We start from the raw sequence: 24,282 nt of genomic DNA on the forward strand, positions 1-24,282 counted from the left end.
ACTATGTTTGTATTTTATATATTTGGATGTTTAAAATTGTCAAGCGTTTAATATTCATATGTATTTGTGCTCTCGGGTGTTCTTGGGAAGACTATATAGAACCATATACCTTTTTTTGACTGGACTGAATTGTGTTACAAGATGACGCCTACAAATCTATACAATAAAGGAACACACAAAGAAACAACCAACAGAACAGAATTCAGACAGCAGTGCTCTTTAAAATACTGGAATCTGTTTAATGTGCATTAAAACCCAGGATTCAGCCTGATACACAGTCAGATTCAGAGAAGAGTTCATTTCTTCCCACTGTGAGCAAAACAAACCAAAAGACCTGAACACACGCTCTCGATGTGCCGCCGCAACATGTCAGCAAAACAGAACAAGGTGAATCATGCACATTTGAGTTTGTTTTAGCCGCCTGATGCACAAAAACCAGAGACCTACGCCTATACTTCATCTATATTCGACAAAAATAAAGTATGAGATTTCGCCAAAAAGAAGAATACAAATCTAAAAGGCAAAAACACATTGTATTTGTTACCTTTATATTAACTTAACCTAACTCTCATTCCTTTTTCGATTTTCTACTAAATTCTAACCTAAATCTCCCCCCACCCCAAAAAAGGTACATAATACTCACTTAAGTATTTAGAGTTCCAACAAAAATATATCATCTATGTATTTAGGTGGATAAATTAAGTAAAGTTGCAGAATGACACAGCATAGTTCACGTCAAGGTCTTGAAGGAACACTCTACTTTTTTTGTAAATTGGGTCATTTTACAAGTCACATAGAGTTCAACAGCTGAGTTTTACCATTTTTTGAATCCATTGAGCCGATCACCTATCTGAATGGAGCACTTTTCGCTTAGCTTAGCATAAATCACTGAATCAGATTAGACCATTAGCATTTAGCTTAAAAAAATTTTAAACAATAGTTTCGATAATTTTCCTGAAACTGTTCCCTAACTAGGTAACCAGCAATTCAGCACAATAACATTGTCATGGTACAGAAAATTATCAAAAATATTAAAAAAAATGTTGAGTATGATGCTAATGGTCTAATCCAATTCAATGAATTATGCTAAGCTAAGCTAAAGGTGCTCCTGTTAGACTCAGCTGACTGGATTCAATAATGGTAATACTGAACTATTTACCTCTAGGTGACTTGTAAATGAGCCTATTTCCAAAAAACAGAGAAGCAGTTCTTCAAATGAGTTTTTCAACATCAATATTACTGTGCATATAGACATGATTCTTTCCATAATCAGAGTAAAAGGACATCATCTTGTAAAATGTCGAGAGGAAGTGTTTGATAAAACAAAGGACTCTTTTCAACTCTCTATATTTGTAATACAGCATTGTGTTCTTGGGATGGATAAACGTCCCAATATAAGACTCTAGAGTGCAAAACAGGTGGTTTCCCATTTGTACAAAGTTAAACTTCTTTTCAGACTATTTGCAATTCTCTGAAACTCGAAACAGAGAAATCTCAGGGTTGTAATATGTTTCTCTCGAAAATGTTAAGATATATCGGTTTCAAGCATTCTCACATTCGCTCGATGTGCCAGGTGAAAAACAAAATCCTGGCTTAATATGTCAAAATGCTCTTTATTTAAGTCATAGAGCAGGATGTTACCACTCATATGGCTATATTTCTGTGGTATACGTCAATAAATAAACATAAGCTATGTGATATATAAACTAAACAGCTACTCTACACATGAAAATATCGCTACAGACTATTAATCATAAAATCATACTTAAATCCTCACTGTACTTTTAAGATTGAACATTAGGCACTGAGATTTTGTAGATTCGTTGTGACAGACAAACGGAGGAGAAAAGGGAAGGTTTGTTTATGGGGCGTTTGTTCATTTTGGCTTGATACAGATTCAAAAAGTCCTTGGTGAAGAAGAAAAGGCCATGTAGTGTTTATATACAGTTTAAAATACTTTCTTCTGTCATCTGATATTGGCTCGTTTCTCTCATTTACTCAAGCGGAAATCAAAGGTTTTTAGTGTTTCTGTGAGGTGTTGTTTGAAGACAAGGGTCAGGAGAGTTAAGTCAAGGCTACAGTCGGTCATTTATTTATCTATTGTTCCCTTCTATTGGCTATTTTTCCACAATATTCTCTTTGACGCTCATTCCTGAAGTAATGCTCTTCTACACATACACACACTTTTCAGGCTGCTAGTTGAAATTAGCCAAGCTGATCCTCATACTGCTTCCTAAAACAGTCACCAGCAGGAAAGAAGTCCCAGCATCGCTCCTGGTACATTTTCCACACGTATGACTCCTAGAAAGAGAGATAAAACAATATTGCATATGTAGATTTAGCAAAGTATTAAAAACATAAACACATCAAGGGGTCAAAACGAAGTGACTTTCAAGCATCACGAGAGTATAAAGCAGCAATTTTTTTGGGTAAAATGTGAGTGAATTAAAAACAAAAAACAAAACATGACATCCACTAAAATGTCATTCAGTTTCACAATGTTATCCATCATATCACTAGGTTTTAATCATTTGTCACCCACAATAATAAAAAAAATGTACTATGATCAATAAATTTTTATTTAATTTATTTTAATAAGTCTTGTGCTAAAAGGTGCAGTAGGTAATCTGCCAGGGCTGGACTAAAACAAAATATCGGCCCTGGCAATTTGGGACAGAGCAGCCCACTACATTCATTCAAAATGCTACCCATCTGTGCACGCCCTTGAATATGTTTACCAACTCCCTTTCTATAAACGCACTAAAGACATATATAGGAAATAATAAGAATTGACAAATTAAAAACTTAAAATTTAAATTTATTATTCTAATTAAAGTATAATCCACACTGGAAGTCCATCCTGTGTGTGCGAGTGTGTTTCAAGGGAGCCTATATTAAATAATGAACATAACAAAAACTGCCTGCTGATGCACACAGTTAATGTTGGTTATCAAAATAAAGATAAATAATAAAAGCAGTGTGTCAGAGCACCTTAAAAATGTTTAACTCAACAATGAAACATCAAACATAGATTGTACATAGTATAATAATTGTTTGGGCCCGAACTACAAAACTAAATGTAAAAAATTAGTATTAGTTTTGCTTATGTTGCACAATAGTTAGGTCATGTATCAATATCATTTTAACCATATTGTATAAATATTATTGTCACTATAAGCCTACATCATGCTGATGATCAAAAACAAAATGTCATGATATATCTCATGCGATTGTCTTCTGACCAAGTGCATCTTAAAATACATGAATGACACTCCTCATAGAGCTTTAGAAGCATACATTCTTTATGGTATATATAATTTGTAAACTAAAGACTTTCAGGTTAAGGAAACAGCATAGGAGGAAGTTACTGTGGACCTTAGTGCAGATGAAAAGTTGAAAATATATTGATCTGTGGAACAGTTGTTGATCCACTGCAGACGTTAAAGGGTTGCTCGCCGATTCTGCTCTCCATACGCGGGGTGTGGGGGGAAAAGCAGGCGTAACTCTCGACTATTTTGACAAATAAACACCGAGGTTGCACGCTTACAAAGAGCCCAAAATAGAAGTTTGTGCTTGGGTCAGCCTAATGTCAATAAAGAAAAGAACCAATGGGCTACAGATTATGTCACATGGGCCGGTCTGTTCGAAAAAGAAACATCTTACTTTCAGTGCGTCACAGATCACAGCATCGTCAATTAATTAAGCAGAAAAACACGACAGTCTGCTAAGTGTTTTATGGGCGATCAGATCATAAGAAGATGATCAGCCTAGCCCAAAAAGTGCGCAGGCCCAGCGGGAAACTGGCCGGTCTGCCAGATGGTCAGTCTGCCCTTGTCTGTCATCTGCCAAAATGCAAACTGTTAGCATAATAGCTTTGACGAACCCACACCGTAAAGATGACATTAGACAATCCACTAGAGCATGTCATTCGCCAGTTAGAAAACGTCATACTACAAATCCGAACAAAAAACAGTATTATATCTAGCATGTTTTTTTAGTTGAGAATTTAGCAAGCAAAACTTGTCATAATGTGCAATATTTCATGCATGCAAGGATCACTGGTCTCGCTCTCTCACCCGCTTTGTCCTAAAGTGACTATGGTGCTTAGGAATTACACATTACTAAGCCATACTTGCATGCTATTTCAGACGGAATATTCAGAGTAACATGGTAAACAACATAGGGAGCGCATCACAGGTTGTTATTGTGAATATAAACTGAACTTCACCTCAGTAAAGCAGGCTAGGTGAAATAACACTGTTTATTACTTATTATTATTATTATTATTATTATTATTATTATTATTATGGGAATTGTCGGCCCGACAAATTTTTAATAGATGAACATTTTTATAGTTTTATGCCTTACCCAGAATATAAAAATACAAATACATTTAGATGATTTACTTTAATCAATACTATTGGAATGTAAAGAGACTTTCATCCAGCACAACAACAAATGTTATTAAAGACAATCACCTTCTGCACCTTTAATTTTTACAAAATTATGTCTATTACAATGAATAATGTACAATGAAACATTTTACACAAATTTTAACATTTTATTTTCACAAAAGTTATTTTAAATAATAGAGAGCATTACCCACATACACCGTGTCCAAAAGTTAAGATTAAATTGATCAAAATTGACTTTAATATAAATAAAAAAATAATAATTTTTAACAGAGATGAGAATAAAAATAACACTGACCTGTCCTGTGTGCTCCGTTTCATCCTTATTGATTAAATACATCAGGAAGAACCTACATGGCACAAAAGATGTCATTTTCAAGTATGTAAACAAATAATTAGCCATCAGGGATAAACAAAGTTTCTACAATACACTTACATGTAGTTGGCTAAATTGTGCTCCTCCATCGTATGCGTCTCAAAGCCATGTGGAGTCGAGTCAAAGTAATCGCTTCCAATTCCACAGATGAAACACTTAGTCTTTGGAAAAACAACAAAAAAGGGTTTTATTGTTTTCAGAATGTTTCAGGCAGTAATACATAATGCGATACAAGTATAAGCTGGATTCCTAGCAAACACAAGGGGTGCTGTGGTGCACTGGAAGAAAGAAGGCCAGTTGTCTCTTTTAGTTTTATTCATGACAACAGTTTAAACACAACCTCACTAAGAAAACTAGCTGATTCCTGTGTCTGATTATTACATATGCAGCAAAAATTAGATATGTATAAAAGTTTATCTAAATTCACAGTATTTGTAGAGCAATAGAACCAAAGTACCCGAACCTACAGTGCTACATCTGCTGAGATGTTCAAGTGTGTATTCAATAAAACACTTTACAATCCAATGGCAAAAAAAAAAAAAAACAAGGCATTTTTGGGCACTTGAATGAAATTACTGCAAGGCTCAAAATTGCAACTTTTTTTTCTTTTTTTTTTTTGCATAGGATTTTAAAATGGGATATTTGCACAGGGATTTTGAATTTTCAGTCAGTCGGCTCAAGTGTCTCCAGTAAACTATCATGCTATTACAAAATCCCTAAGATGGTTTCTTTAAAAATCTGTGATTTTCACTGCCTGACAAAATGGGTCACAGACTGAATAAGTAGCACTGCATGAAACTGTTCCACGCCATGTCTCTAAAATTTGGACAGTATTTTCTGCACTCCCCTGCTTCTACTGACGGTGGTGTGTTTAAACTGACTTTCATCTTGTTACACTTGAAAAACTAAATGAATGCTTAACTCTATTAACCAGATTCTATTTTAATTCACTTATATTATGGATGCTGTAAAAGGTACATTATGAAATTGAAATGTCACTTCAACCATTTTTACCAGAAGTTTATTGGTGGCTTAAAACACTTGCTGTGCATAAAGCCAATTAAATCTGTGTGACCTGAAAACAGCAGCTCATTTCCATTTAAAAAGACATTAAAAAAATTATAAAGTGTGTGCTTTGACTAAAGAGCACATTTACATTATGTAATTAATGATCCGTGAGCTATTTTGAGCTGAAATTTCTTAGGCCCCATCCACATAGAGATGAAAAAAAACATTGTATCATATAGGGTTTTCATCCAGACAGAACCAGTGTTTTGGGAAAGTGAAAGCTATATTTTTTGAAACCCAGAGTGGACAAATCTGAAAATGACTGCATGGTACAGCACAGTTCGTTTCAGCTCCCTTTTGGGGGATTTTCTAGTCTGTTCCCTACCTAACATTTTACTTTTTTGTAACACCTCAGATGAGGTTCCAAACAAACCAACCAGTTACCAAAATGTGACTTATGCCGAGTTCAGACTGCATGATTTTGAAAGTAATCGTGTCGCAGATGTTTTCACACTGCATGACTGGGCAAGCGTTTTGTCGCTGCTTTGTTTACACTGCAAGATAGATCGGCAACAGGGACTTTCACATTGCATGACTTTAAAATAGGAAGAATCACTGACAACTTTGTCCAAACTACGTCTCTTAACCAAAAACACGTAGTATATATTTTGTTATCAACTACATAACAAGAAAGAAGCCTTTAATGGGGTAGAAAATGTACATATTTCATCTTTACACTCCTGTGAGATCTCTTAGGTCAAGTGAGCAGAATCTTCTTTCAGTTCCACAGTCTAGGCTGAAACGTAGAGGGGACCGAGCTTTCTCTGTGGCAGGTCCTTGGTTGTGGAATATCTTGCCCCCTGAGATTAGAAAGGCTCCATCATTATCAATTTTAAATCACTTCTTAAAACGTACCTTTTTAGCTTGGCTTTTAAAGATTAATTTTAATAGTTTGCTCTACTGCTAATTCTTTACATTTTTACAGATGTTTCTCTTGCCTTATTTCTATGTTTTTATATTATGTCTTTTTATTTTTATTTTTTACCTTGTCTTATGTACAGTCTTGTGGCTGCTTTTAAATGTGCTTTATAAATAAATTAACTTGAACTTGAACATATTTGCTCACCTGGGTTTGAAGGGAATTAGCTATTTCTCCTCAACTTTCTTTTTTTACCCAGTCGCATGACACGTCAAACAGAAACGGGTGCTCCTGCCAAATTTCCACTAGTTTTTCCTCCATTTCTTGAGTCCAAATAAACTAAAAATATGCACTTTTAACTTCTCCCTCAACCTCCCGCTGACCTGCAGGTGCACACACTACACACACAAGTGGATGCTGCTCTCTCATTGGCTGTAGGCGATCGTCAATGTTATTTTCAGTCAAAAATAACGGCATGATTTGAATCACCGACAGCTCCAGATATTTAGCACGACATGTATCTCACAGGCATGGGCGACTCATTAGTGATTATTTAAGATCGCGTCTTAGATAGTTGACATTGTGGGATTGTCACTCACGTGCACGAGCACCGATTCGCCTGTGATTTCAGGAGTTTGTCAGCGATTTCTCAAAACCTGTCGGCGAGTCATAATCGGGGATAAAATCATGCAGTCTGAACTCAGCTTTACACATTGTTTTTCATCTTTTGGCTCAAGAGAATCATCCCTACTAGCATCTTTAGATTTACAATAATAGATAAAGCAAAAACCAAACAAACAAAAAGCTCTGGCTTTGTGTGGATGAAGCCTCAGGCACATTCTATGGACCCTGTAAATAATGGAAAGACAAACTTTACCTCCATGTCCTCTCGGACTTGCTCCTGCTGATCTCTCAGCTCACCAAAGGCATCAATGATCAGACCTGCACACAATGCATACATGTAATTATGACAGACATTCTGAGAAAAAAACCCTGCCATGAAACAAACGTTTTCCTCACCTTGAATGATGGCCAGCAGGATGACAATAACAAAAAAGAAGAAGGTGATGTCAAAAACCACACGGTAAAGTTCATACTCGTCTCCAGCTGGATCTTCAATCTCATCTCCTATACCACCACCAGCTCGGACACCCACATACATATGGAACAGATAACACTGAAACAGAAGACATGATCTCAGTCAGGCGTGAAGTGAGAGAAAATGTAACTGAACCAAATGTAGAAGGTTTGTCGATGTTGTATTTTCACAGCACACATGACAAATAGGAATATAGCTAGTAGTTTCAGAATTTAACATTTGCAAATGGTTCAGCATTTCTTTGTCTTCCATGGACTTTTTGTTATAAAAACTGTTGTGGTATTACATTTTTAGCCAAATCTTAAAACTGCCCTATAATGTGACTGTAGCATAACTCTTAATAAATTAAATAGAAAACCGTAAAAAACATTAATAAATCTCTCAGGCCTACCCATGTCCTTTAGTGTGACCCCCATTTATTGAAAATATCCAACAAGTATGACAAGTTATGAAGAAAAACAAATGTTATTTACAGTTTGATAAAAAATAAACAGCACTATATGAAGATAAGTATCCAACAATAAAGTTAAATTACTCTCATGCTATTCATATATTATTAAAGAGGTGGTCCAGAGTGTATTTTTAAGGCTTGGTTGTGTTTATAAGATGCAAAATGATGTGTGCTCATGCTTCATTTGTAAAAAAAATCAAATTATTTTGTTCATATATCTTACTTTAGTATAATGGTTCTCAACTGCTTTGGACATGGGACCCACATTTTTACAGGGTCATCAAGCCGCGACCCAAATTTTTAGGAACTGTAATATAATTTCTTTTTTTTTTATTATAATATAATTGTAATTATAATTAATTTGGATAAAATTGTTAACATACACAAGTAGAGACAAATAAACAAATAAACAATATTTTATTTGCTGTCATTTAACAAAATGTATCAAATTATAGAAATATTACACAGTAAAAATGACAAATACTGTAAACAGTGGTATGGAAAGTTTCAGTTACCATGAACTAAACTGAACTGTTAATAAAACATTAACAATGATTCTGTTGAACAGAACAAACCAGCAAATTACCGTAAAATGATTAAAATAATCATAACCATTTTTACATTTAATATGACAGCAATTATAAACATGTTTCACTTAACAGTAACTTGCAAAGCTAATGACATAACTGGGAATGTGCTTTACTCCTGATAAGAGTTTCAAAGTCTGGGGTGATGGTAGACATTGCTACCGGAAGATCATGCTCAATGTCCAACCGGTTCCTTTGCTTTGACTTAAGCTGCACCACGAAAGAGAAGCCACTTTCACGCAAATACGTAGCGCTGCACCAAAACTGGGAGAGGCTTACATCACTCAATTTCTTTTCAGCGTCTTATCACATGACAGCTCCACCAGCCGATTCTTTTTGTTGCTCAGCAATGTGATGCTTTCCACGTGGATTCCAAAGGGATTGCTTATCCAAGGATCATCATCATGTTTCTCAGGAAAGTCATTAAACCGGACTTGCAGCTTGTGGAGATGTTACCTGATAGTTTTCTTCAGTTAAAAATTTCCCGCTGTATATCTGTTGTGTTTCATTGCAAGTGTTGGGAAACATGTCTAGTCTGTCTTTGTAAAAACATGTTTCGTCCACAGTTCAATCTTCTTTTTGAATGCAGCAACTTTGTCACTGTTTAAAAATATTGTGCCCTCTCCCTTGCATTGATATGTTTAATGTGTTGAGGTGCTCAAACACATCAGCAAGATAAGCAACTCGGGTGAGCCAGATTTCGTCATTGAATGGATCAGAATGAGGAGAGTTATTTGCTGAGAGGAAGGCAGCGATTTCTGTTGTAAGTTCGTAAAACCTTGACAAAACTTTTCCGCTTGAGAGCCAACGAACTTCTGAGTGATACAACAGCTGTATGTGTTCAGAGCCCAGGTCTTTGCACAGATTTTTAAAACACTGGGAGGTTTTGGTACTTTTTTATGTAGTTCACTACTTTGACGACTTCTCTTAATGTCTCATCAAGCACAGGCACCATATTCCTATGTAATGCTTCTCGATTCAACAAGCAATAACTCCACGTTGCATTTGACATTCTCTAAAGAATTCTCTTCACCACCCCTGAGTGTTTTCCTGTTATAGAGGCACCGCCGTCAGTTGTGATCCTGACACAGTTTGCCCAGCTCAGGCCCAATGATCCGAAATACAAATCCATAGTACTCAAAATATCATCTGTGTTGTAGTGGTGGGGAGATCGCTGCTGCAGAGAAATTGCTCCCCCAAGTCCCCTTACCATACATATCTCACATAAACAAGTTGCGTGATTTGCAATGTCCGTGGATTCATCAATCTGCAAAGCGTAATAAGCACTTCTCTGTACACGAGATGTAGTTTGTTGTTTTACGTCATCAGACATATGTCTTCAATGTGCCGACAAATGGTATCATTTGACAGTGGTATGGTCTTCAGCTTATCTGCTGCAGACTGATCCAACACCTCTCTGACCATGTCCATGGCCGCAGGTAAGAGAAACTCTTATTGCTATTGTGTGGGCTTTCTTGGCCTTTGCTACACACTAATATGCTCGGTGTGTCTGTACTTGTTTTGAACATGAAGAAGTTAGGCATTTTTGTGATGCCTCAGCTCTTGGAGTCGTCTTTGAAAATAGTCCACAGGCTTGTCCTTGCAACTGGGATGTTTGGTTTCTAAATGTCATTTTAATTACTTGTGCTTTGACATATTTGTTGCTATAATTAAATTATATTTCACATGTCAACGGTACGGTTGTAGCAAAATCCGGTATAGGCAAAATAAGTTAAAAATGTAACTTTTGCTTTGTTTTTTTTTTGACCACACACTCCACGACCCAGTGAAAATGTTCCCTTGACCTACTTTTGGGTCGTGACCCACGAGTTGAGAAACACTGCTGTAGTATATACTGCTACCCCGCTAACATGAAAATGACTGTTCCTCAGAAAGGCCCACCCTCAAGAGGCTCTGATTGGCTAATATGTAGTGATTCGCTGATCGGCTCCATGATACCAAGAAAAGCGCCACGCCCCAACAAGCATGCACTTTTGCACTGTGTAAATACTATCAGTCATTGTAGCTCTTAGTCGTATCAGTTTGTGACTGAATCACACAGAAAATGATACAGGACACAGCTGAACCTCACGTCTGCTCTCTAAAATAAAATCTGACAAGTGTCTTTCACATACATTTTCGTTATAAATATGTAAGTAATATGAAACGTTCACATATTCTTTGTGAGTTTGTTATTTGAGATGTAGAATGCAGGGAAATTGGTCACATAGAGAGACACTGCATCGCTGGTAAAGAATGTGAGTGTTTACAGAAATAAATATGAATTTGTAGCTAAACTGTTAATGGTGCCAAACAGCATTTCTCATTGTTTACATCCTTGTTTTTCGCCCTTGCTACAACATACCATTAACACTAGAAACTGTGCATGTAATAGATCAATTTTAACAAATAAAAAAAGTAAAAATACTTAGAAGTTGTACCTCACAATTCACAGCTTCTTCTATAATGGTTGGAGCTGCTCCTTCTTTGAGGAGTTTTTAGTCGAATCCAGCACTGAACTGGGAGAAATTCTGGAAGCTGTCCTTTGTCAAATGCTAGCTAGATATCTATATATAACTCTCTGGAACATAATTAAAGTTAAATTGTGAGCACTTCTCTCTTTGTGTCATTTCTTTTGAAAGCCCAATTAAAGAAGCAGAAGAAGCTCTGTGGAAATAGCATTTAGACAGCATTTTAGCTTTCTCTGCTACATTACAGTGCCTCTGGCCACACCCCCTCGCTGCACGAGGTGTATACGTGTGATCTCACTAACCCGGATGTTTTTTTGTAGTCCCCAAACTTTGTTCGCTGTAGGCTTTGCTAAGCTAACTCTGTAAAAGCCAATGTCTCCCTTTGCATTGAACTTTGAGCGTATTACATTCAGAGATGTTGTTTATGTTTAAACAGCTACAATACATATCAACTAAAGTTTAAAATATGATATTGTAGTGGACCACCCATTTAAGCTAAGTTACACCATAGGACTGTATTTAAGGTACAGATCTCTAAAAAGGTAAAATAAAAAAATAGTAAAAAAGTTGAAAAATTTGTGAGCCCTTATATTTATGTAATTTACAACGTTGTATTTGTATTTTACAAAAATAAAATTACTTCCTATTTGAAAGCTATCTAGAAACACTTACAGTCATCATGTCATCACACTTCATATCTGGTTCGTCTTCATCCTCACTCATGTTGTAGAACTTTCTGAAGAAGTTGAAGGCCACCACGGTGTAGAGGTAGACCACCACAGCCAGCAGACCCACCGTCATCAGCAGCTAAACAGTCGCCATCAAGATTAACATCTGCAATTGATTTCTATCAAATATTAGCCAGATATGATGATTTTGGAGAGCTGTACCTGTTTGCCATTGTGGGTTACAGATGACAGGATGGTGCGCAGGGTTTTGACACCCATGGCAATGTCCAGCAGGTGACAGGCGAAGAAGAAGTTGTTAAAGTGGCCGAGCAGAGACATAACCGTATACCAAACCAGATACAGGAACGTCTATGAGCAGATAAAAACAAAAAACAAATCAATAGTGACAAATAACATCAGTGCACTGAAAAAAGCAGATAAGGAAATAAAAAATTCAGATTTTAATAAAACTCACATTATCAGTGAAAACCACTCCAAACTTCCAAATCTGGTATTTGATGTCGATAGACGTCAACCTGTGGATTCATGATATTTAAAAATAATATAATCTCTATTTTATAATTACAGAATATTTCAGTATTTATGAGTAGTGATGTCCAACTCTTAAAATAAATGACTACATACATTTGAATACATACATTTGAGTGAATCAGAATCCTACATTTTCGCGTGAAGTTTTTTTTTCTTTAAATGACTGTAATCGGTAAAGGGTTCCCTTTGTATTTGTTTTTGCTTTGCAAGTATTCCAGAAAGTGATGTATTAGGTGCCCCATGTTAGTCTGTGCTGTAGTGGAGAGATTAGAGCTGCTGGATTTTCATTCATTTATTCATTTATTCATTTTCTTGTCAGCTTAGTCCCTTTATTATAGTCCGCATTTCTTTGGACTGTGGAGGAAACCCACACGAATGCAGAGAGAACATGCAAACTCAACACAGAAACGCTAACTGAGCCGAGATTTGAAACAGCGATCCAGAGACATTCTTGTTGTGAGGCGACAGCACCACCTACTGCGCCACTGTGTCGCCACTGCTGGATTTTCAACATGTTAATTCATCAACTTCTCCCAAAACACATGAAGATTATTGGATGTTTAACCAGAGAATAAGTAGAATAAATTGTAACGGTGTCCATCTTATGTGAATAAAGCACATTGTCAGATTTTGTATGAAAATAATTATTATTGCCATCTCCATGGACATCAGCATGTACATTGTAAAAAATGCAGGGTTCCACACAATTAACTCATGTTATCCAAAAACAAACTAATTAACTTAATGTGAGACTTTTAACAAAGTCATGTGGATTGAATGTAAATTATGTTGAATGTAATTATGTGAATGTAATTAAGTTGTCCCAATGAAATCTCAAGAAATGAGCAAAAAAAATATTTTTTTTGTGTTATTTACAAACCATAAATGTTAGGGTTTTTGCAAGTGCTTATGTGGAAATGTCTGAAACTTAAAATAAATGCTATTTGTTTGTAAACAATTTGAATTTAAAAGCAGATTGGAATTTAGCAGCTGATCATATCATGCACAGAATGTTCTAATCACACCGGTGTGATCATATGCATCAGCACCATAAAAAAAAGAAATCTAAGCCAGACTAATGGAATAAGAAAAAAAAATGACATGTAAAAAAGGAGAGAAAAAATATCACAAAAAAAAATTGAGACATTATTAACCTATACATCTAAGGGAGAAGACCCAATTGCTGTATTGTCTGCTAAGGTTTTGGTGCATTTTCTAGTTAGTATCAGGTAATAACACAGAGATAATTTTGTTAACATATATACATGTACACTATTGGGTGTTATGTTTTCATAAAAACTTCTATAAATAAAGTTTAAAAAAATGTATAAAATAATATATAAATAATTATCACTGCTCCCATATTAACAATATTGCACATGTTCTTTTTTTGTATTACTTAACATCAACATGTCTTTTTGGTATCTTGATATCTACACTAATACGTGTGTCTTGCATCTTTCTGTACCATGTGAACATTGAAGGATCAGGCTGACGCTTTTTCTCATGTGTCATGGCGCTGACATCAAGAGATGCTAGATCCATACCCAGCAGCTCAGCGATTCTTTCTCTACCATAGATATCTCCATACTTCTCTAGCACCTGCAAAATAGGCATGTTTAGTTGTCAACAACACACAATACACAAAAGGTAACATCTGCACACACAGTTCTAACAAACCACTGACCTTTCGTTTTACAAATTTGTCCCAGTAGTTGTTCGGGAAAGACCTAAGTGGAAAATAGAAGTAAAACCATTTCAGATCATCTTGAAATTTATCCATTTTTAAATAATAATAATGATATAGTTGTATTACGGTGTATTAAGGACTAGTCGGTCCCACTGGCCCTTGATGTCGTCATCTTCTGGTTGTTCAGTTACATACAGACCATCAAACTCCAGTTTACGGGCCAGCTCCTTCTCTCTCTTAAAGATAACTAAAGGAACCTGGACAGGTATAAACAAATTAGCAATTCATATCAGATTAACCCACTGACAGGAAAATATCATGTTCCACAGAGCAATGAAAATTATCATAGCTTTAAAAATGACATGGGGTGAGTAAATGATAATGTCGTTAAAATAGTGGCAGAAATTAAAAGTCAAAATTTTTTGTTACTTAAAGTTAATTTAACCTCAGGATGCAATCAATTTTTACTAACTAACTTGCATATGCTGTGCACAACTTCAGTCTATAGCAGGGTTCATTAAAGGATCAATCTGCATTTTTAATGCTATTTTTCTATTTTTACTGATGGTAACTTGTTTATTTCACAATGAATGAGCCATTTAAATGAATCAATTCAATAAAAAGAGTGTGACCAGACACAATTTAGATACTGTTTTAGTTAAATAATAATAATAATAATAATAATAATTATTATTATTATTATTATTAATATTATTATTAATATTATTATTTATTATAATAATAATTACAAAAACAATAATTATAATTTTTTTAAAAGGTTATATTTAAAACTTTAATTTAATAACACTGAGTAAATGATGCATTTAAATGCACTCATGTCACCTATGAACCTCAGTTAATATACCGAAATGCCAATTGTCTATGCCATTTTCTGTAACTTCTTGTTTGGCACCTATTTCATTATTGTGTAATTATTATAATTTAAATTATTGTATATCTCATGAATTATAACATTTATAAAAAATAAAAACAATTTAATAATTTGACATTAAAAAACTGTTTTTAAAATTAAGAGGTTGGGAAACAAAACAAAACAGCACAGAACAGAAGAGAAGAGGGGCTCGTTTCAGAAAGGAGGTTAAGTGAAAACTCAGAGTATTTTAACCGTGAAATGAGAGAATCTCTGGCCTTTCCGTTTCAAAATGGCAGGTTTGTTAAACTGGAGAAAGCAGGGTAAGTCAAGCCTGTTTCTAAAAGAGAAGTAACTTTGGGCCTACTCACACTATGCTATCTGTACCGTGCCCCAGACCCGTTTCCCGGATCGTTTGAGAAGTGTGAGTGCACTGTATCGGGCTCAGGCAAGGTTTACTCGCCAGTTGGAAGAGGTGTGCAGAGCGCGGTTCACTTTGGGCTTTCGGTACGCTTGTGTGTGAGTGCAAAACGCGCCAAAGCACGAAAGTGAAAGAGAGACATGACTTTAAAGGGACTGTTTCATATGGATTTATTAATTATTCTTATTGTTCAGTTAACGCAAACTGCCGTAGTTTATTTAATAGGCAAACCCCTCACTGCACGACAGCTATGCACCTTCAGTAAACCTCCTAATTCCTGTAGCACGAGGGATTTATGATTGTTTATGAGGGTCAAAAGTGGCTGATCTGTTTGGCGAAATATCTGACTGCGTGTCACTGCATCCCTAAGGTCTAAAGCGATACAACTAGAGAAATCTCCACTGCACTGTGCTGAGCAAGAGCGCTTACTGAACAGCACAGCATCCATGACGTAAGCATGCCCAGGCCCGTTTGTAATGTGAGTTCGGGCCGTCGGGGGAGACGGGAGGGGGAATCATCGTGCTTTGGCCTGGTTCGATGCAACTGTACATAGTGTGAGTACGCCCTTTAACTCAGAGTCAGTTACTCTGTTAACTTACGCCGTGAATCTAACCTGGTCAGGAGCAGGTTTTATTTTCTAAACTTTCTGTCGGTCTCCTTCCCTTTTTAAAGACGAAGCGGTATTTCTCACCTTAGCCTTACGTTTCTACCCACCTATTTTAATGCTCATTTTGGGGATGTGCATAAAGACTGTTAACGGAAACATCATGATGCATATAACTTTTGAAAAAACGCATAAAAAAAACAAGCGCATAACTGAGTAGGATAAACTGTTATTCGATAAGAAAAGATGCACATAAACTACAATGGAAACACTTTTACTGAACAAATTACAGTATGTGCATTAAAAAAGGTTTGTTATAAGAGATCATATGATGATGGAAATGTGTGTGAATAGACAAACCAGCATGCTGAGCACACTGTAACATCTTAAATGTTGTTTTGGTCATTCTTTCATTCATTCATTGGTCATTCAAATGCCTTTACCGCTTCAGTATTAATATTATTATATTATTAATGACCTCCAGAGCATCTGGAGCGTGTCAAGAGCGTCTGTTCTCCGCATCTCATGGCTTCAAATGGTCACTAATAATATCTGTTCTTCATTGATAATACCTTTTTGAAGTCATGGTGTGAGCGAAGATGTCAACTCAAAGTTGATTGACCTAAATCAGATCCGCTATTTTGAAATCGAAAATGGTAAATCAACACAGAGTTCAATTTTAAACTCTGAGTTGGTTGAAACTCCTTACTGAAACAGGCCACAGAACAGAACAAAACAAAACAAAACAAAACAAAATAAAACCCTAACCGTGTGTCAACTAAGTGTCAACAAAAAATCCATATGTAAACATTGAACTCCTGACCTTGAGGCAGTTGTAGCCAATAATACACAGGAAGGAAATTATGGTGTGTAAGATGGAAAAGAAGGCCATGGCGGGCTCCATATATCCAGTGCTCTCCTCCAGGAAGTAGTAGACAAACCCGTTTTCCTCATCTTCCTCTCCATTCTCCTCCATTCCCGAACCTTCAGCCTCTCCAGAGCCTTCAAATACCCCAGAGCCCTCAAACACAGCAGAGCCTTCAAACACAGCAGAGCCCTCAAAGGCTCCAGAACCCTCGAACATAGCAGAACCTTCAAACTCTTCCTCCTCACCAGGCAATCTGTCAGACACCTAAAGAAGGAAGCAGCTGGTTTGAATCTTCAAAATTCAGCTCCTCTAATTATTACAGAGGACCACATGCTTGTGAGTTATTTTGGTGCAGGAGTTTCAACTTTTTGAAGCCAAAAACTCCAAAATATGACAACCCTATATCTAGTGGAGTATAAAGTACTAGAAAGCCACAGGTATGCGTATCTTACTAGAAAATGTACTTGGTAAAAGGTAAAGTCACTATTTAGAATATTATTTGAGTAAAAGTATCTGACATTTATTGTACTTAAGTTTAAAAGCAATTTTTTTAATATTTAATGTACTTAGGTAATGATAGAAAAAGTACATTTAAATGATGTAACTACAATTAAACAAAAAAACTTGAAATGATCATGTACAAGACTTTTGAACACACCATTTGGCTGCTGAATCTGCACTTTATGTCAATGTGTTTACTTCAATGTCTTGATGTTGGACAGTGACTTTTTAAATACCATTATCTATCAGCATAAGACACACTTTCTCCAGTTTGTTCATTCCCGGTGTTCATCTTTGCCACATTACGAGTGCCGCTGTCAGTTTTATTGTCAAGTAGGCCTAATATCAATACTTGCTATCCTGAAATGCTTGTTCGAAAAATGATATGAACAGCTGAGGTTGTGTGAGCACTCAATTACACATGCACTAATTGAACTAATTGACTAATTAAAGTAATGTAGCAGAGCACTGATTAAAGCTGCGGTCACATTTGAGCTTGTGATATTCTGTCGTGCGGCGCAGTGAAAAGGGCCGGGATTAAACAAGCTTAATAGACATTTTTAAAAGCGAGCGATTGCTCCATGTTGTAAATTTCTGTCCAGAGATGTCATGTTTTGATCCTCGATTGTTCTCTCGCAGTCAAGTGATGCGATTTCGCAGGTCAGAGTTCACCAAGCTTGAACTTTGCACCACAGCAACCTGCAAAACTTGATGCATGACCCGGTCTGACGCATTCGCGTGCGTATGAATGGAAGTCTATGGGAGGAAAAGCCCAGTGTGACTGCAGCTTAAGTCAAACTGACTTGCATTCTTAGTTTCTTTGGTTTTATTTTTTAGTAAGTAACGAATGTTCTTCAGTGAAATGTATCTTATAGTAAATGTATAGAAATCATTTTAAAAATATAGTCGAGTCAAATTAGGAGTTGCTAGAAAAATAAAAACGCAAGTAAAGAAGAGATTCTCGTAAATAAGCAGTATTATTACTTTGTTCACTTACATCACTGCCTATTTCTAAAAGAAGCAACTGTTGTTTCAAAATCCAACTGACCTTGTAGAACAGCAGAATAAAGTTGAGTGCAAAGGCGATAAACAGAGCCAGGAAGCGCAGGTTGTAGAAATTGCGAGACAGGTAATTCTAGGAATAAAATGGTCAAATATTTAATAGGTTAAAATCATCTGTGAATAATCTGCATAATATAATTTAATAAAGTATCATATAATAATAACTAATAATGAGAATTACCATGAATTTGATTCTTTGGATTTCAAGTTCATTCCAGAGTTCAAAGCCCACTTCCTCTTCCTTCTTGCCTTTCTTTGCTTTAGCTTTGGCTTTAGCTATCTCAGCTTGCTCTTCTTCTTGTTTGTCCTCCGTCTCAGGTTCAGCCTCCTTCTCTTTCTCTCCATTTTCAGCACTTTGATGAAAAGAATAAATACAAATGTTCACATATGAATGTATTTTATGAAAAAAATTGTACCGTTCTAATTTCTCCATTACTTACTCTGCTTTTTCAGGTTCTGGGGCTGGTTCTTCCTCCACTTTTTCCTCTTCTACGACTACTTCGCCTTCTACTCCTTCTTCACTCACCTGAAAACAATTACAAAAGAATTACAAAGCAATTATGAGAAGTTCCTTTGTTTTTGACAATCTAAAACAGGGGTCACCAATCTCGGTCCTGGAGGGCCGGTGCCCCTGCAGGGTTTAGCTCCGACTTGCCTCAACACACCTGCCTGGATGTTTCAAGTATACATAGTAAGACATTGATTAGCTTGTTCCGATGTGTTTGATTAGGGTTGAAGCCAAAATCTGCAGGACACCGGCCCTCCAGGAACAAGTTTGGTGAGCACTGATCTAAAAGCAATAGTATTTGGATGCAATTTGGATGCTCAGCAATGCAATGTCAGACACAATGCACTCAAATGGAGCAAGTGACGCCACGGTGAGGGGTAGGTATAGTGTTAGGTGAGCCATTAAAAAGCTTTGAATGCAGCTCAGATTGCACTGCACCAGGTCTGCATCCAGACCCCTTTCTCTAAAAGAACATTTACACAAAAGCTGGCGAGGAACAATTCACATGCTGAATGGTAATCAAAATTAAATCAAGATAGTGATTCTGAAAAAAAGCTGCGACTCTCAATAACACTTTATTTTGATGGTCCATTTGAGTATTAGTAGACTGTCTGATTAAAATCTGTTGATACTGCTCCTTCAACAAACATTTAACTGACTACAAGAAACTTTGGAAGTACATGTCAACTAACCCTAACCCCAACCTAACAGTCTACTTATAATCTTATAAGAATTAGTTGGCATATAGATGCAATGTAACTTAATTTAACAAACGCACCATCAAAATAAAGTGTGACCCGACTCTTATGGACATCTTGTAAGAAAAATGTTTCTGTGTTTAGTGTACTACGACTCTGTGTAGTCAACTCTGCTCCATCTAGATGCACATGCTGGAGGTTAATTTGAACCAGCTTTACTGACAAAACGCACATGAAAATAAACCTGGGTTAAATCGCCCAGCCTTACTTCAAGTACTAAAGTTCTTCTCACCAGTTTTCTCTTCAGCAGTGGACTGCCTTCTGGAGTAGGAGGCTCCTCTGGTTCAGTTTCTCCCATGTCTCCGAGACCACCATGAGGACCAAAGCCAGCTCTTCCATCTTCATCTTCTTCTCCCTCTTCTGCTTCCTCCTCTCCTCCTCCTGCTCCCTCCTCTCCCTCACCGGCTCCACCTGCTTCCTGTACTTTTCTTGCTCCTGGCTCAGGAGGAAGGTCACCGTGCACCTCGTCTTGAGTTGGGTCAGGCATGTTAGTCAAAATCTCTGTTAACGTCATCTTTTTAGCTCCCTCCACGAGACCTCCTCCAAAGAGAGTGTTCCAGATCAGCAAGAAGAAACCTTTGCAGACGCTGTAGATGAAGTGCAAGATGCCGAAGAGGACAGTGTAGAGGAACATCACCAAACCAACAATCATGTCCTTTATGGTCATTTTCCTGATTTTGCGGTAGCGGCGTCTGAGATTGCGGAAAGTAAAGAGGCTAAGGAAGTTAACAATGCTCTTGATGAAGTCAGCAAAGGCTGAGCTCGATTCAGGCGGTGCTTCTTCTCCATTCCCTTCCTCTCCTTCTCCCTCTCCACCTCCACCACCACCGCTCTCCTCCTCTTCTTCTTCATCCTCATCTTCAATGACCTCCTCCTCTTGCTCAGAGATCTGCGAGGCGATGTTCATCTCAAAGATGGTGTCCTCACAGAAGTTCACAAAGAGCTCCATCTTCTCAGACTCGCCACCCTCATTGACCACATCAAAGATGAACTGCCGTTTTGATTCTCGGACCTGAGGCATCTCCCACTGGTTACGATTGGCCTCGCTGATCTCAAAGTAGATACGTTCAATCCTTTTGCTAGCACCCATGATCTCGATTCGGCCCAGGAAGGGGCGGAAGTAGTTGAGCACACTCTCAGCTTGTTCCAAGAAGTTCTGCAAGCGAGTGTCATGAGGAACATGCTCAGACAGGTTGGTGAGGAGCACGGCGATGTTGAAGCCAATGTCTTTGGCAGGCTCTTGAAAGCGGTTGGCAAACTCCTCAAAATTGATCATCTCGTTCTCATCAGCTTCAGAGCACGACAGCAGGAACTGGATCTCAGATGGAGTGTACTGCTTCTGACTGTCCATAGCCTTGGAGAAGTCTTTCTTGGAGATGAGACCACGAGGGTCCGTCACATAGTCACGGAAAGCATCTGATGCCACAATATCCTTCAGTTTGAGGAACATGTCGAAGAACTTGAGAATCATCTCCACATTGCTTGATGACTCAACCAGCATGTCAACCATTTGGCGAGCGATTGTGCCATTCACAACATTACCTGTGGTAATACAGTGAATCAGACCATGACTAAAGTTGCTTTACTGATTTAAGAGGCCACCAAGAAAGTTCAGTACATTGAGCAGTTATCTCTTACCCTCAAGTAGAGAGAGAAGCATCACCACCATGTCCTTCTGTAGATCCAGAAGCTCCTTCAGCAGACCAATTTGACTGGAGTCCTGTGTTCACACAACCAAATTCAGACACACAACAACAAAAAAACACAGAGAATTATCGAAAAATGTCTCAAATTCTTCATGTAAAACCCATAAAAAAGCTTTTGGTTGTCATAAATTGCGTAGAACTTGTTTACCATTTTAATATAATATGCACCATGGAACCAAGAAAAGTATTGTGCATCAACATCTCTGTGGCATAACTAGCATCTCTGGGTCATGGATTGCTTTTTTGACGAGGGGGTGGGGGGATTTAAGAGACAGCACTACTGGGACAAAAGTCCACCTACTCTCAGCTTACCTCAGAATGGGTTCTACTCCAGAAATGATCCTTGGTTTGCATTTATAAATAGACACAAACATAGCATCACATACCGCAACCTTTTGTCTAACACATGAACATATGTAGGCGGATACAAACATAAAAAAGCCAGAAGAAGATGTCAATGAGGACGACCACATCAGCAAATTAGCAGTAAGCTGGAAGCAAATATTCAGAGCATCTGCTCAATATTGTGCAGCAATGTTATTCTGTATTGTCTCTGTTAAGATCAAACTCTTCATGACAGTCCCTGCAAAAAAATTTGGTAACACTTTCTATAAAGCTCATGCTCATAATGTATTATTAATATTATAGTCTATGTATGTATATATATTTACAAATGAAAAAATAATTAAAGAATTAAAATATTACAAAACATATTATTTTCTAGCCTACATAAATATAAAAACCAAACTTTCATGCCTTCTTCATCTCGGGGAGGGCTTTTTTCAGTTTATTCATAACAATTTGCTTTTTTATAATGTTGTTATTAGTAGTAGTAGTATTTATTATATGCATATTTATATTTGTTTTAGCTTAGATTTCAGGTTTTAGACCATATGGGGCAGCATGTGTATTAACTCAGTTGTTTGATCACACTTAACAAACAAAATTAATTATTTATAGGCTAATGGATGTCTGTGCGTACAACACGTTTCCCTATCCACGAGAGTAAAAGTGAAAGTAAAGAATCAGGAGGCTCATCTCTCACTCTCGTGCTGTATATGCTCTGTTTAACTGTTTTCTCTCTAGTAAATCGTTCAGTTTTTCCCACTTACAAAGTCCGCTATGTAAATAGCAAATGTGCTATGACGAGATGAAACTGACTCTTAAAGGGAATGGGAAATGTAGACACTGATTGTTTTTTTTTTTTTTCCAAAACACACCTATAACTCTCTAAGAGAATAAACTCAACCATGTTAGACCATGCACTGTGGCACAAAGTGTATTTTTCTAACCTTAAAATAGCAAAAGATGATTCTGACATGCCCATAAGGCTTTTGTGCTATGCGCTTTGGACTTTGTGCATGGATCATCAAAATAGAGCCCGCAGTCTGCAACGTTATAGCATTATATTTAAGTTACCAAGGCTCAAAGTTACATTGATTATATTCTGTCTAATAAGTGAATGCTTCAATATTCTGAACAAGATCCCTGTTGCTTTATAAATACTTATTGTAAGTCAGTTACTAATCTGTATAAATGCATTATTGATGGCATTTTGCAAGTGTTTAAATCAGTGTATAATTTTTTGAGAACATGTATATTGAAAAATCAAATACATGCCTAATAAGTATTATTAACTATTATAAATGTAGCTTTAACATTCATTACATTATATTTCAGTCATGTCTTGCTTGATAATAAATAATTATAAACAGGGTTATAATGTAATGCATGGGCTTCATAGAAAGTGCTAGCAATATTTCCTTAAAGTGCCATAACATGTAAGCCCTGTACAGAAAAAGTGCAATATTTTGCACATTTGGACACATTCATTACAAAACAAATTGCATAAGCAATACATAAGCTTCACATGGGCCATCTCACAATAAAATCACATTCAAAACACACATGGAACATGTGTATTTGAAACATTTTCATATTAAAAAGAAGTATGTGATTCATGTGAAGGTGTTTATTCCTTAAGGTATAGGACACCATATAAAGCAAACAGCCTGCATCAATAACAATTATTATGGTCTAATATGTTAGAGGAAAATAAATGTCCTTTATAAGTAAGCAAAAGCACAAACAAGGCATAGCGACATTGTGTATCAAAATGAACCCAATATGGCCAAGTCCAAGACAAAAATGTTGACATTTAAAGTGACTTGAGAAGAATCTTGACATCCTGACAAATAACCAATAATTATGATAAAGCACACCTCCTATTCCGCTTGCAGGACATGTGCTGACACATAAGCAAAATGGAAGAAACAGGAGTGTGTGTGAGGAAAGAAGTGCAAAAGTGCATTAGACGAACAACAACAAAAAATCCTTACGCCATCTCGGAGTCCTTGGTCAGGGTGCATCTGGCAGGGTTACACATCAGAATAAAAATGTTATCCATAAACATTTTTAATACATTTTTGTATTGATCTCATCTCCCACTCTCTTCATCCACTCATTTATTATGTTTTCATTTCTTTTCAAAATTTAATTCACTTTTCTTTGTACCTACAACTTGAGGCTAAAATTGCTTTAGATTGGAATTAAAAAACATGTTAATTATCATTATGTTCAAAGAGTAAAACTCAATCATCCCACATAGCCAGATTTCATGAGGGAACTCTTTTATAGATTGTCAGAAAAGTGGAAAATTGCTCATATAAATGAATTCATATAAAAACATAAAATTTTTTAAATGAGGCGTAGCCCCAAACCCCATGCCCTAAACCCAATCCTTATTAGGG

The 24,282-nt window shown here is 36.7% G+C and overlaps 1 protein-coding gene across 37 annotated transcripts in view; it reads right to left on the reverse strand.

The window, feature by feature from the left end:
- Nucleotides 1–218: 218 nt before the first annotated feature.
- Nucleotides 219–24,282, reverse strand: part of ryr1b (ryanodine receptor 1b (skeletal)) — a 245,403-nt gene continuing 221,339 nt past the window's right edge. For 13 of the 37 annotated variants that reach the window (XM_087292541.1, XM_087292533.1, XM_087292534.1 and 10 more), the window contains 18 exons: nt 23,872–23,901; nt 21,465–21,546; nt 20,059–21,368; nt 19,001–19,086; nt 18,742–18,913; nt 18,547–18,633; nt 16,953–17,261; nt 14,360–14,490; nt 14,231–14,273; nt 14,012–14,145; nt 12,467–12,527; nt 12,214–12,360; nt 11,996–12,130; nt 7,736–7,892; nt 7,593–7,657; nt 4,849–4,949; nt 4,711–4,762; nt 219–2,301 (listed from right to left, as the gene is read on the reverse strand). In XM_087292541.1, coding sequence (XP_087148667.1) covers nt 2,206–2,301; nt 4,711–4,762; nt 4,849–4,949; nt 7,593–7,657; nt 7,736–7,892; nt 11,996–12,130; nt 12,214–12,360; nt 12,467–12,527; nt 14,012–14,145; nt 14,231–14,273; nt 14,360–14,490; nt 16,953–17,261; nt 18,547–18,633; nt 18,742–18,913; nt 19,001–19,086; nt 20,059–21,368; nt 21,465–21,546; nt 23,872–23,901 — 3,198 coding nt within the window. In that variant the 3' untranslated portion in view covers nt 219–2,205. 37 annotated transcript variants of the gene reach the window in all.

Source organism: Danio rerio, chromosome 18, assembly GCF_052040795.2.
Source record: "Danio rerio strain M-AB ecotype USA chromosome 18, GRCz13ab, whole genome shotgun sequence".
In the NCBI taxonomy this organism is placed as follows: Eukaryota; Metazoa; Chordata; class Actinopteri; order Cypriniformes; family Danionidae; genus Danio; species Danio rerio.